We start from the raw sequence: 19,477 nt of genomic DNA, 5'->3' as shown, positions 1-19,477 counted from the left end.
GTCCTTAAGTTCATGAGGGGGAAGCAGAGGATGTCAGATGTCGGGGATTTGAGAACGGAGCAAGTCAGCAGGGTGTGGAAAGGGTTGGTGGGAAAGGGTTGGTGAGGAAGGCATGGAAAGGGGAGCACAAGGAGCTGGCATGGAGGGCTGTGCGAAATGCACTGCCAGTGCGACAGGTACTGAATCGATGGAGACTTTCACGGTTCCCCAAGAGAATTCTGTGATGAGCCTGAGTTGGTGGCACATGCCTTGTGGGACTGTTTTTATGCACAAAAGATGTGGAGGAAGATAGCCGCCTATTTGAAGGAGACAGAAGGGGAACAGGGATCACTATCAAAAATGTTCTCTATGGGTCATGGGATGTGAAGGGTCTTTATCACATGCACCAAGGTAGCACTATGAAAAGCACATTCCCTGTTGGCACTAAAGGGCTTGTGCTTTTCAACATCAGAGTGTTTGCAGTTAGCAATGCACAAGCTACATTTGTATAGAGGTAGAGGAAGGAATGGGCCAGAAGGAGGGGATACAGAATTCTGGCAAGGGCTGGACTTCAGGGGGCTGTTGCAGTCCCGTATAGGTATAGGATAAACTAAGGGAGAGCTTTTGTTGTCAGAAAGAGTGGGTGAGGTCTTTGTCAGTACCTTTGTGTTATGTATCAATGCGTGAACCTGTATTTATATAAGAAGCAAGGGTAAGATGTTCACTGGATAACACTGCAGTTTTAAGCAAAGTGAATGAGACGTCGTTTATCATGTGAGTATTATGTATTTTCTTGAAATTGTATTTGTATTCTCTTTGTGAGGCCTCAGTTGGGGTCCTTTTTTAAATCTGTTTGATATTGTCTGTTTTCTAATAAAATGTGACAAAAAAACAAAACAAAAAGGTTCCCATCAGTATTGAAAGCCTGATCAATGTCTTAAAGGCAGAGCAAGAGATTGATAAACTGGGTGTAAAGACTGGAGGACAGAGACTTGAAGCTCAAAACAGTGGCTGTGGTGCCAAGTAAGTATGAGGTGGAAAAAGAGTTGAAGAGCAGAAATGAAGATCTGGAGGGAGATGGCTTGTGGATGAAGCTCAAGAAGAGGAAGAAAGAAGATGATAGCAGGAACAATGATGAGACTGATGATGCCAGAAGGAAGACAGGAGCAGATGAGAGTGGGAGACAATGCCAGAGCAGCAGGAAAAGCAGAGGATTGGGGAGCACGACAGCAGGCTGACCCACCAGGAGTGGTACATTGGGAAAACATGGAAGAGGCACTGAGAGAAACTAAAGAGGGGTGGAGGCTGCAGATAAAGGCAACTTTAATTGGTGATGGGAGGTGGACAGGATTAGTGATGAACAGCTATGATTTCCTGGAAAAGGTCCTGTTTGAAATTTTGGAGGTGCAGGTGGAGCATCTCACAAGTCTGATTGCTTTGTAAAACTGAAAGACATGGGAATTGACTTACTGGGAAGGGTATTAGAACTTTTGGAAAAACTATGCAAAGAAATGTAGGAGGGAGGAATTAAGAGGCATAAAGTTCATAGGGAAAAAATCAAGAGAAAGAGTGATTATAGTTCAAATGTACATGGATTTACTAAACACAGAAGACATGGAAAGATGGATAGAAAAAAACATCCAAAGGATAAAGTTGGTAGAGAAAGTAAGGGAGAAATATAGTATCTGGATGGGGTCTTGGAAGGCACAAATAGGGTTACAAGCAGACAAATGGAGCCCAGGTGGGGTGCTGCACCTTCTATCTGTGATCCAGATTGGAGGCACACTAGGGTTTTATAACATTCCACAGGCAACCGAAATAGTACAGCAAATGTGGAAAGGTGGGACACCTGTCTGCACATTGTCCCCACAGTGTGCTTAAGGCAGCAGAGTGCCAGGAGTTGGTAAAATGCACCATTTGTAAGGGTGAGGGACACTTGTATCATAGATGCCCCAAAGCTGTTGCCAAATATATTCAGACCCGATGAGGAACAGCAAAAATTGGGGGAGCAGTAGAGGACCTGGACTAGCATGGAGTAGAGACGAGAAGATGGGAAGCAGCAGAGAAGTAGTAACATGGAAGCCTTCTCAAATGTGAAAACAATTTGCAATGGCTACATGAATCTAAGTCAGGAAGGAGGGTGGAGTCAACCATTCTAAGCAGTAGCACATACCAGCTTTAAAGGGACAGGTGCACTCAGCTCAAAAAAGGCATGGATGAAAACCTTAAAGGGACAAGTGCTCTCATTTTAAAACAAGCAGAAATGACATTGACGATAGTTTTCCTTAACATCAGGATTATCTTAACAAGGCAAAGATGGGAACAGATTGAACTAGTGTTAAACCAGTAAGATTCATAATCTGCCTACAGGGATGTGGTATATCGGGGGAGAGGAATTATACATGCTTTGAGAAAAGGTATTGATGGGAACCATCTTGGTGGTCAGGGACAAATGAGAGCAAGGCAGCAGGGGTAGCAATATTATTCAAGAACCCAAAGCTGAGAGCAAAGCAGGTAGAAGTAATCAGTGGCAGATTGAAAGGAATACTATCAGTCAGGGGACCATAATTAGTAATTTTCAATGTGTATGCACCACCTAAGAGAAGGGGAAGGAATGCATTTCTTAGAAAGGTAGTGATTTACATGTTTGGAGGGAGACTACTTGTAATTGCAGAAGATTTCAATTGTATAATTGAAGTGGGTGACAAAATAGTGGAAGGAGGAAATGAAGCTTTGGACAACTCATCCAGGCTGTTAACAAATATAATAAAAGAAAAGTTGCTAAGGGATATGTGGGCAGGGGAGAAAGTTTTCATCAGAGCAGACCTCAGTGAAAAGTAACAATCAAGAACTGACTTTGTGTTTGTATCAAAACAAAGAGGGATAAGGAAGAAAGAAACCATACATGTGGCTTTTAGTGATCAGTGGATGCTGAAGGTAGAAATGAGTCTTGGTAAGAGCCCCATGAGAGGAAAGGGACTGTGGAAGTTAAATATGTGGCTATTACAAGGTGAAGGGATATGTCAGGCATACACAAGACCATATGAAAGGTGGCAAACACTGAATAAATATTTTAAGAGTACCAGAGAATGGTCCATGATGGTAAAGAATAGGAAAGGAGAGTTCCTCAGGAAAGAAGGTTGAAAACATGCTGGAAAAGGAACAAAAGAGGTAAGAGAGCTGCAAATAAAGATGCAGGAACTGCTAAAGGAACCCACAGATGGAAGACAAGTATGAGGACAGCACAAAGCAAGAGTCTGAAACCTGGTTTAAAAGAAAGACCAGACAGAAAGTGTTCTTAGCACAAATGCAGTGGGTGGAAGAAAACAAAATGTGGTCCAGGTACTTTTCAACCAGAGTGAAGGTGGAAAAAGGTGTTGGTGGTAACAAGAAGATATTACGAAGAGCTCCTCCAGGAGGAGGAATCAAGAAGATGACGATGAAGGATTTCTTGGAAGAGATTGAAGAGAAAATAGAGGCAGCAGAGGCAAAGAAGATGAAAGAACAGATAGTTTAAGGAAGTGGAGGAGTGCTTAAAAAGCTTTCAAAGAGGGAAATCATTAGGAGTAGACAGACTGCCTATGGAATTTTACTAGAAGTTTTGAGCATGGGTAGGGAGGGATATAGTTGAGGTGTTTGAGGAAGTAGTGTAAACAGGAGAGGCTGGGAAGGATTTTACGAGAAGCTTGTGATCTTACTCTTCAAGAAAGGGAAGAAGGAACCCCTGAAAAACTGGAGACTGATTACTAGGGCTGTGTGCAGCTTTAGTCGCTGATTCAATTTGGTGAAGATTTGGCTTGATTTGGCAGCTGAATCTCCAAATCCAAATAGAATCAGGAAACCCTTTAATCTCTCCGAATTGAATTGGAGCCCTCTGAATTGATTTGGAGAGATCCGATGATTCAGACATAGACACAGCTTTAAAAGGTTTTTTTTGCATACCTCAGGTGGACCAGTATTTCCAGTCCACTTCTGGGTCCACCATGCAGCACATGGGGAATCCCCCTCCCATCCCCCAACTTGGTGACTGGTGTGTCCTGGGTCACGCTGATCGCTGAGCAGAGGGGGGGCAGGAGAAGTACTTCCGGTCCACTTTTGGGTCCACTGCTGAGCATGTGGGGGCCGCCCCTTTGAACTCCTGTGGGATGCTTCATCTGCCCCACCATCTCAGTGTTCATGAGCCATGCCTGGTACCTTGAGGTGTGTAGAAAAAATATTTAAAGCTGTGTCTATGGCTGAGTTGCTGATTCTCCAAATCAGCATTGAATCTTCAGATTCAGCTGAATCGAACTGGGACAATGATCTGAATCAACGAATCAAATCACTGTCCCCTGATTCGGGCTGAATCTGAATTGAATACGACCTGTTTTGCACACCCCTACTGAATACACTCCTTAATATACATTGCAAGTTAATGGCCTAGATGCTGGCTTTGAGGATGAGGAAGAGCCTCAAGAAGATAATACATGAGGACCAGGTATGTGCAGAACCAGGTAGAAGGATCTCTGAAGTAATAAGAGTGATCAGAGCTACACTGTTCCACATCCAAGAGAGGAAACAAACACAGTTATAGCAAACCTATATTTTAAAAACTATATGACAGGGTGGATTATGATTACAATATCTGAGATGTTGGGAAAAATAGGATTTCCAGAGAAATGTTTATGTTGGATAAGGTTATTGTGTAGAGAAGCAGAGAGTCAGGTCCAAATGAATAGGCACATAAGTGGGCCTTCAGAATCAATACAGGGGTGAGACACGGGTACCCCCTGTCAATACTGCTATTAGTGTGTGGCATGGAACTGTTAGCACAAAGAATAAGAAAAGACAAGGTCATAAACAGAGTAAAGACAGTGGGAGGGGAAGAGGTAAAATATGTACTATACACATTATATAAATGTAGCGGTTAGAGAGAGACTTTCAATAGAAAGGGTGCTAATACTGTTGGCTCTGGATTTAGGACCAGATGCCTTGTTCCCAGGGGGGTGGCACCCAACCCTCAGACCGACCACAATCTTTCCATTCAGTAATAGGCAAATATATTGTTACACAGTAATAACAGAAAAGAAACAATACAAACCATCAAGCAGTTCTATATGTCTACCAATCCTAGGGCTGTTGTCAGAGTCAAGGGCAAGCTTCATTCTGAAGGCTCTCTCTTGGGTGTCAGATTTGAACATGTCAGCACCCTGGAGGTGGGATGCTGAGGCTCCCCTCCCTCTCCCTTTCCAGTGGAAAAGTGGCAGCATGTAAGGCTGTGCTACTGTTGATTATTTTATTCTATATACAGGAATTGTATTCCCATCACATGGCAGCAGATAGCAAAAACACAGAAGGAAATATGTATGTTCTCCTGGGATGCTAAAAAAGCAAGCGGAGCTGAACTGTACAAAGCAAGAGAGATGGGGACATGGGGGCTGATGAATTTGCAATCGTTTATCTTTGCAAAATATATAAGCACGATATGCAAGGTGGTAACAGAGGGAGAAGAGAAAGCACGTATTACCTGATTTCATGCAGCTGCAATTTTTATGAAATGGAGTGTATATCAGATATCTTCAAAGAGTCCATGGGCATGGCAACCACTGATTCATTATCAGGATGGAAAGATTCATACAGAAGTATTTAATTGGGAAGGTAGGGCTGGAATTCAAGAAAAATTGTAAGAAATTGATGAAAGCGGTAACGGAGACGGACAGGATTGTGTCAGTGGGAAACTTCACAGAAGGACAAGTGAAGAAGTTGTGGGGAGTGGTGGCAGGTAAACAACTAACATATGAACATGTTGACCTAGCATTGATGGTTGTAAGAAATACCATGCTGGTGAGAGAAGTGCAACACAGATGTGGCTTGATTAGCTCATCAAGGTGCTAAAGGGAGAGGTGCAGGAAAGAAGAAATGGTGGGACGTGTTTTTGGCGTGTACATAGGCAAAGGGTCCACTACTGAGTGTCACCAGAATAAAGCTGTTATTAGTGCAGGAGATGGTGCTATATGGATGCATACCAAAGGGACCTGAGTTAACATTATTAAGGACTTTATTAGCATGTGTTAAATCTAATTTATGGAAAGTAAGAAACCCCTGGGTGTTTAAGGGGTTGGCTTTCACTGAGAGTAGGGCTGCATGAACTCAAATGTTTCATTGATTGGGACAAGGAAGAGATCAAGAGGAAGAGGCAGAGAAGTGGTAGAGGAAAAAAGAACTGGACACACTTGTTTTAGTAAGACAGCAGTGCAGACAGCAGTGACAACTTTTGCCCAATCTGGCCAGAAAGAGGTCTGTGGCCGTGACCAAACACAAATGCATGGCTGCAGACCATTTAAAAATGGCAGATGAGAACAAAATCTGAACCCTCATTGAATGATGGGTCAGATGAAGACATTTCAAAATGGAGCATCTTCTGTAACTTGTGTCTGCATTGCCTCCTAGCCTGTTGCTGTTTTCAGAATGGGGGGGGGAAGGGAGCGGAGGGAGTTCAGTCTGCAGTTTTTTCAGCTGCCACTGGAAGGTGGGTAAGGTGCATTGGAGCCCCCTGAGATGCGGTGGGGGGGGTGCTGCAATTCACCCAACCCACCCTTTAGCGTTGGCTGGGGAACCTCTGAAATGAGCTCCCTCTCCTCCCTTTCCCACCTCCTATTATGAAAACAGGAATAGGCTGGGAAAGAGGAAAGGCTGTTGCTAGGGGAAACCAGTTGCAGCCAGCAGCTAGTTTCCCCTCACCTGTGGAACCAACAGTGAACTTCTGTTTGGTCTGGGGGATCATTATAACTCAGAACACTTCCTGAAAAGTGTTTTCAGTTACAGTAGGGAGCTGCAGTTCTATCTGCACCCAAAACCAACAGAGAAGACTGATGGGAGGGGTCCAGAGATTCAGATGGTTACTGAGGTAACAATTTTTCATGGGGCTCTGTATGAAGAAAAAGATTTCTGGAAGGGTTTGTTTTTTGTGGGAAGTTGATTTATGTTTTTTAATATATGGAGTTGTATGTTTTTGATATGTAGTTGTTTCCATGATATGAAGCCTTGGTAAAACAAGGATGCTCAGCATTTCTAAGTGTAGGGTGTTTTTAATATTAACTGCTGAGGCAAAAGCTGACAATGATGTACTCTTGGGCAAAATAGTTGCTTGGATTTGAGTCCAAGTGAGATGAAAGAATAATATGAACATTAATTAATTCAGTTGTGTTCAGGTGTGCTTCTGAAGCAGTTGTGTAGTAGAGAAGGATGAGAGAGTATCTCTTTCTAAAGCAGCTCTTTCCAGTTTGCATTTAACTATGGAATAGTATAGCCTTATAGAATAATGTCAGCACTAGCTCAGACATGCAGCTTTATATCATTCTATAAGGCAGCACCAGTCTCTTCCCAGCCATTACCAAATCATGTATTGAGTTTGTAGGTCAAGCATGTTGATTTGGTTTAATATTTTATTTGTGTGGTTTTAGTGTGTGTTCAGTGCCTTTTAATTCATTTTTTATGATTGGCAGGCAAGGTTCTTTGGATAAACGTGATATCTTTTATTAGACCAACTGAGTAGTTGGAACAGTTATTTGCAAGTGTAACAGGAGTATCGCTACTGCAGCCTTTCTAGTGGTGACTCCGCCTTCCTGTTATGGGCCAACCACCTGCTTACTTTCCTGCCATGCCTTGATCTTAATTGGTTTAGTGGGAGGCTGCCCCACTTTATGTGCCCAAGTGCCAGGGGGCTCTATATGCGGCTCCTTTTCCTCCCTTACACCGCAGCCCAAGCCTCGCAGATGGTACTGACGTGGTTTTGACCTGGACCCTGTTGTAACTGGGCCCTCTCCTTTACATCCTTGGGGCGCCACGCTGCCCCCCCTTGCTCTGGGATGCCGCGCTGCCCCCCCTTGCTCTGGGGCTGGGGTCAGTGCACCCCAAAATGCTGCGCCGTCTCTGGCATCAGGGTCCCCATGCTACCGTGGAGCCCCTTTGAGGACTCCTCCAACCCCTAATAGCCTCACCCGGCCCTCCAGTTAAAACAGCAAACACAAAAACACAGAGCCCCTGGGCTATAACATAAAAAAACTAAGCCGTCCAGCCAAACAACATTCGATCCTTTCCAGGAACAACACTTCAACCGCAGCAGCGACCAGGGGATGCTCACAAGGTCAGAGTTCTCCCATCTGTCTGTACTAGCCGAGCTGCTCCTCCCTTCCTCGCCAGAGGGGAACTGCCCTCCTGACCTCCTGCCTGGGCTTATAATGCCCCTTTCTGTCAGCTGGCTCCCCAGCGGTTGTCCTGGCAACCAGCACCTGTTACTCTGGCTGCTCTGGTAAATGGCAGCTGGGCTTCCCCCTTCTTGCCACTAGGGGTGTCTCCGAGCTGTTTTCTGCTCTTAGGCACAGGGCACCTGAGTGCTCCGTGGCACAAGTTTTTGGGAACAAATACATTTCTTCAGGCATAGGGATACTTTGCTGCTGTTCTGAGATCTCCAAGGAATGGAAGAAGCTAAAAGTGTGACAGCAGGTCAGTGAGAATGTAAATAGGTGGAAATGAGAAAAACAATGGGTAGAGAAGGGAGGGGGCGAACAAAGGGGGAAAAATGGTTGAAGGAATGCCAAAGGCAGCAAGGTAGACTGCTGTAGTTTTGACATCTCAAAGGTAGAAAAGAGGCAGTCTATGAAAAAGTAAATAATTGGAAATTAGGAAGACAAAGGTAGAGAAGGAGGGGAGGGGAGGAAGTGGGGGAAAATGTAAATGGTAAGTTTAGGCAGGTACTTGTGAACCAGATGTTAGGCAGCTTGTAATGTGTCATAAATCCAGTGTCTTTATTGAGTCCATGATTTTTTGTGTTCAGTAGATGTAAGAAGTAAGTTTGTAGGCTTGTCTACAAAAGGTGTTTTGTAAGTACCCTTTTGAGGATTAGATCTGAGAGCTCAGAAAGGGAGTGATTGTCTTGTGAGAAGTGTGTACCCAGAGGTAATTGGATATTTTTGTCTTTAATGGATTTTTGGTGTGTGTTCATTCTGGTTCACAGTTGTTTGGATTCTCCTACATATTTTCCATTAGGGTAGTTTGTGCACTGGATGAGATACATAATATATCTGGAGGTGCAGGTGTAAGATCCAGGAAGGATGATGGTTCTGTTGTGGGGTGTGGGTATTGTGAGAGTCGTAGAGATGTGTTGGCAGGTTTGGCATTTCTTGTTCTGGCATGGTTTGGATTCATTTGGTGTGGCTTGGGTCTTAGGGAGTTTGCTTCTGGTGATGAGGTTGGCGAAGTTTGGTGCTTGTGAAAAGGGTAGAATGCGTGGTTCTGGAAAGATGTCTTTAAGAATTGGTGTTCTTCTAATATGGGTTGCAGTTGTTTGAGGATTATCCGTATTGGTTGGAGGAAAGGATGGTATGTCATAACTAATGGTGTGTGATTCATGGGGATTTTATTTTTGTACTGCAGGAAATCTTCACGTGATATCCGGGAGGCTCTTTCAAAAGTATGATCTTTGTCTCTTGAGGAGTGCCCTTGTTGGGGAAAGCCCTTTTGTGTTTTATGAGGTGGCGATCCATGGGTATTTTCCTTGGTGCAAATGTGGTGGTATCAGAGAGGCTGAGTGTAAATTACAGTTTTCTTGGTGTGTTTAGGGTGATCACTGATTCTGTGCAGATATGTATGCTGGCTTGTGAGTTTCTTGTATATGGTGGCTTGTATTTTACCATTTTGGATATTGATCATGGTGTCCAAAAAAGGAAATGTTGGTGTTCTTTTTAGCGATAGTCTGATGGAGGGGTGGTGATTATTAAATTTTTGGTGGAAATCAGTCAGAGACTGCAGGGTTTCTGTCCAAATGATGAAGATGTCATCTGTGTGTCTCAGGTATAGTATGGGCTTGATGCTGTAGTTCTTGAGGAATTCTTTATGATTGCTGTTTTATGTTAAAAAAAAAAAAATATAATAATATATTAGTTGACTCCTGTGACAGGCTCATGCCAGCACTGCTGTCCCATCATCACGGGTGTGCCCTGCGCCCTGGCTATATCACACCTGACCCCTTCAGCTGCTATGACTTTATATTCCCAGAATACCCTGGGAATTTTGATGACTATCTTGATCAGTCATTTTGCCATCCATTATTTCATTTTTCCCCTGCTACTACTTTTTCCCCTGCCTGTAGATTGTCTATTCTGAAACTATATTACTTTTCTGAATATTTTTCCAAGTAACAATTGCCATTTCCTCATGATGGAAGATGGAGAATTTTTTCAGTTTTAGCCTGTGGCTGGTCCCAAGAGCAAAAACATTTGGAGAATGTGTCTCTTTTTCAGAAGCGCAGTAGCACAGGTTACTTATTCACATATTTAGTAAGAGCATCCTAATGTTTGGATTTGTTTATGTTAGTTTTCCCACTTAAGGGCTGGATTTGTAAATTATTGCTGGGCCCAGTTTTGTGGTCTGATCATTGTTATGCAAAAGATATGTTGACAGAAAACTCCTTGCTTCCATTGGTATGTCTGATAGCCTTAATTTGTCATATTTGTGCTCCTTCATTAATTGTGATGGAAGTAATTGTAGGTGCAACTCAGGAAGAGGGCCATAATAGGATGTTACCACAGGTTTCTGTTTAGTGGTACAGGACAGTAGAGGATGTTCCCATTTCCATTCAACTTCCTTTTCTTTCATTCAGTTTTCTTAAGAAGTATTCATTAGTATCTTCCTCTTACTAATGTTTCTTTCCTGTGGTCCTTCTAGCTTTCTCTGCTTCTCTGTGTTCTCAGTATGGAGTGTTTTACTTCTTCGTAGAAGCCTGACTAAAGGTAACATATTGGCTTAAAGAACTGTCGACTCCCATATTTACTGTCAAGGCAGGGTATCCTGACCGTAACAACACATGGAAGCATGCTTGTCTTTTCTGCCCTTGGGTACAAAAGAAGGGGACTTGTTTAAATTAGAGAAATAGGTATTTTTCTCCCCTTCCTATACAAGGTTCTCCTAGCTGCAGTTACAAGGAGTGGGAAATTTGCCTCTGTTCTCAAAACAGTGGATCTTCTAAAGAGCCAGCAGGTCCCTGTGGGTGCTGGAAAGAAATCATCTCGATTAGAGGTTCCTAAACTTTTACTTATTGTGTACTTGCTTCTACATTTACCGGCTGCCCACATACCCTTATCAGCAGACAGTTGATATTTGAACCCCTTAAATGCCAATTGTTATAATGAAAAAAATGCCAGTATACAACTTCTCCTGCGTACCCCAGAGATGTCTTGCGTACCCTCAGGGGTACGCGTACCACAGTTTAGGAACCCCTGGTCAAGATGATCTAGGAAAAGTGAAAGAGATACTTGTGAAGTATGTCCCTGACCTCTGCTGCGGCCAGTTCTCACTCAACTGATGTGACAACTACATGCTTCCAGTCCCTGAGTCTCAATGTCCAGACAAGTTTTTCTCTCCCTTTTCTAGCCAGCCAGGTAAGAGATCCACCACCACCACTTACATCTCTCGTAATAAAGAAAAGGATACACAAACACACTTGAAAAGAACAGCATTTGATTTCTTTTGGCATTTAAGTATATGTTAAAATACGTAGGATCTCCTGATTGGCTGCTGGGGATAGCAACCCTCCCACACCATATAAGTCCACCTGTAGCTCCACACTGCAGGCCAGCCAACCATTTCACTTGTAGATCTGCTGTGATACGCCTTCCTGGATTCTGTGCTCTTGGTTTTTTGACTTCTGACCCTGCTCAGCTCTGCCTTTGTACTCTTGCTATTTGGAAATTCCCCTTGGCTTTAGTAACTTTGTCTCAGACCCCAGAAATCTAATTTGGCCTGTGTCTTGAACTCTACCCCTGGTTTTCCCTTTTGGAGTTGGTAATTTGGTCTCTGACTCTCGAACCTTGATGCCTATAACTTGGATGCTGCTCCTGGAATTCCCCCTTTGTTTAGGTACCTTGGATTCTAGTTCTTGTCTCTGGCCTTCCCTTGTGGCCTACCCATTAGGCCAAACTTTGTGCCCTGGTCCTTACAGAAGTCACAATAGTTTGAACTGAGAAGTCAGTGTTGGCTGAAGAGATCTGCAAGCTGGCAAGATTGTGTAGCTTTTATTAAGCATTAACACCCTGATGTAAAGAACGTTTGATATAGCATTTGGGAGGTGGTCCACATTGTAGCTTCTGCCTAATCTTGTCCGTTTTCTGTTTGTATTCATACTCTTTCTTTTTCCCTACTCTCCATATTATATACATTAAGATTACTAGATATACTGGCTCACAAGCAAACTACTAGTACTTTACCAGGCAGTTTTTTTCCTGTGAAAATACTGTAAAATGCATTTTCATATTACTAGTTGTGCTTGGTCTGAGCATTAGGATCCCATAATCTTGAGTTATGAGTTCATACTTAACATTTACTTGTAAGTGCAGATGTGAACGTATGGTTAAGGTACAGCTTGAAAAATTCACTATGAACAAAACATTCTGGATGGTGTCCCTTGTGGTCATTTTGCTTTGTTTTGTATAGTTAGTTACTTTCATTCCTGTCAATGAGGAAGCATGACATCATAAAGTAATATCCCCAAGATGTTCCCTAATGGTGATTGATAGATAAACAAAGATTGGTTTTCTCCGTCCTGTTCTGATTTATATTTGTGTGTGTGTGTGTAAGTTTCATGCATTTTAATCTAATTTATTTAGAAAAATGGTATTTTCAAGTCAATATATTTGTGCTCATAGATATGGAAGTAACATGTTGAGGGCTATGATCTTTTGTGTAACTAGATGTATACTGTAGAGTTCATTGAATGTATGTTCCTCCAATGATTTTGTGTTGGAGTAGTTACAGAAAAGATCTCAGTCTTTGACTCCCTGCCTCCTTATCTATGAACAAAGATAAACTGACTTGAAAATTATTTTTTCCTGCATTTTTTGTTTCCTTTTCACACCTAACTTAAATCACAAAATAGATGTAACATTTTACTTATTAAATTGTGTACTGTATTTTTTCTACATATTCAGGATTATATTCTTTTGTACTGAAAAATTATCTAGTTCAGAGGATGCCAAACTCAGATTTATTTATTTTTTTATAACTTCTGAGTTTGCCTACAGTGTCAATGCATTTGTGTTGCATGACATGACGTCCCTGATGCAACAGATGTTGCAATCCCTATCTAAAAAGCAGCTTGCTCTTTTGCATATGAACTCTTTCTCCTTCAATTCTTCTTTTTCAAGACAGGTTTTGTATTGCCCCTAAAAATCTTGCCAATGAATTACCTTTAGGAGTATCAAAATACTTCTCATACAGTTAGGTCAGGAGGTATGCAGAATAAAAATGACCTACTCAAATATGTTGCACCTCTAGATGGTTTCAATAAATCAAAAAATGGATATGTTGCAATTCTGTTAAATAATGCATTCAGGTTGAATTGTTATGTCATTTGGCTTCAAGACAACAGTACGTGTACTGTACTGTTAAATATTAATTTTTATACTAGGGAAATGTTTTGCTGAGGAAGACAGTGCACTGCATTGCCATAGGCTGAACTTAATTATTACTAAAACTGTTGCATTAATAATATATCCTGAGCTCTAGGGATTAGATTTTTATATGTATTTATAATTTCCTGTTGATTTCTTGTTTTCTGCCTGGATTGTAATTGTAGGAGCCCTTAAAGCACCAGTGTCCAGATTTGTTTAGATGCACCGGTGTCCAGATTTGTTTAGAAATAGTTAAGCACCTGAAGAGGCAAATGAGAGCTGTTTTTTGTTGTTTTATTTTTCAAATGAAACTAGGTATTAAACCGGATTTAATTTTTATGCTATAGAAATCTCACAAAGTGCTCGCCTCCATGTTTAGATGCCAACAGGCCTTTCAAAATAAGGGGGCTTGAGGTTTAATGTTTTTGTTCATGGTATCTGTGGTATGTTGCATGTGGTAACAGGTTGTATTTTTGGGAGATGGGTATGAAAACTTTTAGAGCTTTATAAGATAGGGTCAAGTCTTTGACTTCCACCTAGAAGGCAGTAGGCAGCCAGTATATATCAAAGAGTACATGTTGTCACATACTCACTGCAGTATCATCTGCCTGACACATTCACTTCTGCTTTCTCATCACCTTATCAAATCGATTTAAAATATTTGAGTATGTACAGTCATTGTAATAACTTTATATTCAGAGGGTATCCTGGCATCAAGTTGGACATTTTAGGGAAAAGGATGGATCTTCTGTTTATGAAATACTTCTAGTCGCTATTTAGTCCTGAAAACCAGATGAAGTTCTAACAAGATGTCTGGATTGGAGACTCAAATTACAAGACACTTCAGTAAGACTAGAGACAGATGTTATATATAAACTGGTTTAAGTTATCAGAAACTGGTTTAAACCTGTAACAGAACAGATGTTCAGTTCAAATAAACCAGTATGAAAATGGCTGAGATCAGTTTGAGATAAACCTGGTTGAATGTAGCATCAGACTTAAATGATTTGGGTCAAACAAATTTATGCAATGTCTGTCCCAGACCCCTTGCTGGTTTAAGATAAACCGGACACCCCCAGCATCCCAACATGCTCTCTGGGCTGGGCAGGGCTCTCTGCTTCACAGCAGGGGTCACCCCTCCCCTCTGCTCCCTGACTGCAGCTCCAGAAACTTGCGGGTTGCTCCCCTCTTCCCCATCACTACTTCCTGCTAAGCAGGAATTCCCCCCCCTTTCCTTTGTGCTGCTGAGAGGTGTCTGTATAATAGCTAGTAGACCACATGCTGGTTCAGGTCTGTGCTGTGACAAAGGCAGAATCAACAGGTACCTGGTAAAGTCCTCTGTTGTTTTCTTAATGGGGTGATAAACACTGAATTAGGGGTGATAAACACTCTTATCAGTTCCCTGCTGGGCTAATCAGAGTGTCCTGCAGGGGCCTGGTTACACCCCACCTGCCCTGCTCAGCTCAGTGCTGTGGAAGGGAAGGGAGGACTGCTCTAGTTCCTCCCAGCTTCACAAAGTGACTTAGTCTAGCCAGGTTAGACTAACCTGCAAATATTGAATCAATTCTGCTTAGGCTTTTAGAATGTCTGTCCCTAGCCTAAAAGGGATGAATTTAATCAGCAACATTTCCTTTTATGAAGGGCATACAAATGATGTAAAACTTCTATGTAAACATTTGATTCTTTTTTTGCATGTAAACTGAAAATTTAATTTTGATTTTCTTGAATAAACACACATTTTCTGAAAAGCAGCAACCAGAACACTGTTTTCTGAAAACTAACAAAATAAATTAACAAACATACTAAAGAACAAGATGGAGAAATGGAGTTGAGGAGAGATATGCAATGCTGAACAAAGCCAGATCAGAGCTAGGTTGGGTTTTATCATTTTAATTAATGGTTAAGGTAAATAGCAATGAATTTCTAAAGTTGTGAATGTTTGTGATTTGGGAGTGAATATGACCAACTCCTACCTAGTGCAGGGAAATAGTAAAAGAACTAGGGAATTTAGAAACTTTTACAAGAAAATGAGATTCACTTAGAGAAAAAGCTAATATGTATCCACAAAAAATATGATCATGTTATACATGTATACATACTGGGCATGTCTACATGAGATGCTAACTACACAGTAGCTTAATAATACTGCTCAGTAGCGTGTCACAGCCCAAACAGTGTTAATATGCTCCTGTGCAGTATTATTAGGTTATTGTGCAGCAGCATCACTAAAAAGGTGTTGCTGGCACTACTGCGCAATAACTTCAGTTACTGCACATTTATGAATGCGCGTAGTTACTATGCATTTATTTAGTACTTGTATAATCAAGTACTAAATAAATGTGCAGTAAGTACTGCGCCTTAATGAATGTGTAGATGCACCCACTGGTATGGAGAAAATAGAGAAGTAGTGCTTTTAAGAGTTCTAGGGTTGACAATAAATTGAATGGATTTTTTTGTATATTACAGGGAATTCATTGCTAATAAGATATATAGAAAAATGTTATGACAAAATGTAAAGGAAAAAAATCTTCCTACATGGTTCTAACGTAGCCATTCCTGAAATATTTTATTAGGTTCTAAGCATCACGTTATTAGAAAGATACTGATAAATTCAAATGAGTTAAGAGACAGACAGCAAAAACAGGTTGAGTATTTGAGTGACTGATTTGAGAAGAGGCTTCAAAATCTGATCCTGAGAGATGCTAAGTACTTTCAACTCCTACTAAATGGTAAAGGGATGAAAAAAGTCATATCTCAGGTGAGAAGTTAGGTACTTCCATAATAAATCTTGGTGTAATTAATAGTAATGATTTCCACTACTGCAAATGATAATTATAAAAGGGAAACAATCTAAGGGGTGTATACACAAAGAATAGAGAATTCCGAGTTAAGGTGAGACAAGGAATAGCGAAATCAAATTAATAAACGGGAAGTTTAGACTTAATATTAGGAACAACTTAGCAATGAACTTTCTAGGCAGCTTCTTGGGGATGGTAGACAGATGCGTGATATCTAAAGAAAAAAGGAGGAGTCCAGTTGTTTGAGACTTTTAAATCTGGTCTTCACAGACTGCTGAACGATTAGGAAGATTTCTTCACCAAATGTACTGGAAGACCTATTAGGAGTCTTGTATCTGATTTCATATTGTTATATCAAGTTCATGTACTTATTATATGACCTTTGGTACATTTATTTTCTACAGGAGAAACATATGCATGAATTAGAAGACATGAGGAAAGCTGGACATGAAGCCCTGAGTATTATTGTGGAAGAATTCAAGGTAAATGAGCCACAAGGACAGTGTTTGTTGTACATTAGTTATAACCTATATTGTAAACTTCAGTAAATGAGCACATACAATGTTAAGGTTGTTCAGCATTTCCCATTATAAAACACAGTTTTCAGATGATTATTGTTTTGCCAAACTTTAACCATTTGCACTGAAAATTTGCATCCTGGGTAGGTGTCTTGGGTTGCATTTTTGGAATGTTTCAGGCAAAATGGCTCAACCTTTTCCAAAATTGAACAATATTGCATTTCCCTTGTTAAATCATCATGGTCTTTTCTTTTATGAACTTTACTGCCTCTCTGCATTGGAGTTCTTAGTGCTGATAAGATAGTGGACATGTGACCTTCACAGAGCAACTCAACAATTCCAGCCAAGAACTGCAGTGGCACATCCACATTTTCTCTGTAATGTGGCTGCTCCTAGGTGGTCTAAACCAGAATGTGGAGCTAGGCATTGGAACCCAGAGCAGGGAATATGCTTGCCTTGCACTGTTGTTGTCCATTCCTCTATCCTTGTTGCCATTCAGGGAATATAGAGAAAGATATTTTCTCCAAACACACCCACAACAAAGTCTGAATCAGAGGCAAGGCGAAGAAGTAGATGGGGCTAAGAAATCTGTTTAGAATAAGGAGAGAAGCTGTGGGGGGGACAGGTGTGGGGGGGCAGCTCCTGCTGCTGCTTGCATCCCAGAAGGGAAGGGAGTGTCCCCCCGGATCAAGGTGTGGGGGCTGTGCAGGGCTCTTAGCAGGGGCTGGGTTTAGAGCGGGCACTGGCAGGATACTGCATCCACTCCAAATTTCACCAGTACTCTACTCCCAGCGCTGCTGCTGCCAGCTGCCCAGCACAGCCTTGACTCTTCCTGATGCTTCGGTGGAGGTCGGGCATTGAGTGGAGGACCAGCAAAATTTGGGGTGGATGCAGCATCCAGCCATTGCCGCCGGTGCCTGCTCTGAGCCCAGCCCTTGCTGAGAACAGCCCCATGCAGCCCTGGCTGCAGTCCTTCTCAGCCCACCCCTCACAGATCTGGGGAGCACACTCCTTCCCTCCCCGTGCCTCCCAGGGTACAAGCAGCAGTGGACACTGCCCCCCCCATGAGCCACGGCTCCCCCTACCCCAGCCTGCCTGTGTAGTGCCTGCCCCTACCCCCTCCCTCACTGGGAGGGGTGTTGATCTGCCCCACCATGCCCCTTCCCTTCCCTCTCCCCTTCCAGCACACTAGACTGACCAGCTGGAGGCAGCTGTATCAGAAATTGGATTGGTATCCACCAATATGTCTCCTTAAATATCAGCTATCAGTATCAGCCCCCAAAATCTCTATCGGTGCACCCCTAGTAAAGAATACAGAGAAATGACAGGGAGGTAGGTTGCAGTGGGAAAACTGAAACTGGTTGAGCAAGGATACTACAGATTAAGAGCTGGAGTGGAAGGTAATGACCTAGGACTAACTGGGCAAGGTATTGGCTGTAGGGATGAGAAACGGGAAGCAGAGTGAAGATAAAAGGTTGGAATAGGAAGGTGTCAGGCTCAGAGACAGTGGTAGAGTGGCATTTACCCATTTTAAATACACTCCTCACCAGACTTTGGAATGAAACCCATTATTTCCTGATTCTCACCATCCTCATTCAGTCAGCCAGTATCTGTGAAATCCAGTGGTGTAGTGTGTCTCATTCCCTTCTGGTGCTCAGAAGGCCTATGGATCTGTGGTAGTTAGCTGTGTCAGAGCTTTCAGGATTGCAGCTGTGAAACTGGGAGTGAGAAGCCCTGGCTTAACCAGGACTCTTAGGACTTCTTCCAGGCTCCCTTCTGTGGAATCAGGACTTCCAGACAGTCTGTCTTTAGGGCATCTCCACACTACGAACTCTCTCAGGGTAGGGGATCCCAGTGATCCCACTGTCCACAGCTCTGGGGCATTCAGTAGTGGCTACACAGAGTATCTATAAACACATCTCACGGTCTTATGTCTAAAAAAAGGTGTTATCCTTTGCTGTATACTTAGTTCATGAAAAGCAGAGATCCTCTAGGAATTTTCTTAATTAGATTGAAGATTCAGTATAATGAAATAAGTAAAATATAAGCAATATATGATTGTATCTTCTGAGTGTGCTGTGTATGAAGAGAAATTCTCCCTTAATATTTATATTTTTAATTATGAAACATAATACATGTTAATACTATTACTAATGAACATGTTTGTATCACTGAGTGCTATAGCTATAGATTTATCTTGGTATATACTTTGAAAAATGCAGTGAAGTCTGCTTAACTGGTCCTAGCTAACAACTGATTGTTGCAGCTGAATTTTTTAAATTTTTTAGTGTATAGGCATACAAGTCCTTTGCATATTACAACTTCTTTTTCATTTTGCTTTTGTTAATTTTCTGTATGTTGTATTTGACAATTTAATTCAGTTATGATAGTAGGAACTCTTAAAGCAACAGCATCCAGACTTGTTTAAAGATAGTTAAGCACCTAAAGAGGCAAATAAGTGCTACTTTTGGGAGGTTTTTTTTCAAATGGAACTAGGTGTGGTGAGCCGGTAGGGGGTACTCCTGCATTGAGCCACCCACCTCACTGCGCCTGATCACCTTCTAGGTTTCAAGTACTTCCCTGAGGGTGCTTCATGTCCGGCCAACCCCTTGCTGGAGCACACCTGTTAGCTTGGGGGTAATGTGCCACCACCCAGGTTCTGGACTGATCTTGATCCTGTCCCCCCTAGGAAACATAGTTCTAGTAGTCCTTGAGGGTACTTAATGCACTGCAAGAACTTGGGGTGCTTCCCTCAGTT

General features: G+C 42.1%; 1 protein-coding gene across 4 annotated transcripts in view; it reads left to right on the top strand.

The window, feature by feature from the left end:
• CCDC91 (coiled-coil domain containing 91) overlaps nucleotides 1–19,477 on the top strand; it is a 340,351-nt gene that overhangs the window by 113,903 nt on the left and 206,971 nt on the right. For all 4 annotated transcript variants that reach the window (XM_019544238.1, XM_019544237.1, XM_019544236.1 and 1 more), the window contains exon 7: nucleotides 16,606–16,683. In XM_019544238.1, the coding sequence (XP_019399783.1) occupies nucleotides 16,606–16,683 (78 nt within the window). The remainder of the gene's footprint in view (nucleotides 1–16,605; nucleotides 16,684–19,477) is intronic.

Source organism: Crocodylus porosus, unplaced genomic scaffold (assembly GCF_001723895.1).
Source record: "Crocodylus porosus isolate Cpor-Errol unplaced genomic scaffold, CroPor_comp1, whole genome shotgun sequence".
Lineage (NCBI taxonomy): Eukaryota > Metazoa > Chordata > Crocodylia > Crocodylidae > Crocodylus > Crocodylus porosus.
The sequence above is the reverse complement of the archived record's forward strand: the minus strand, read 5'-3'. Positions and strand labels throughout refer to the sequence as shown.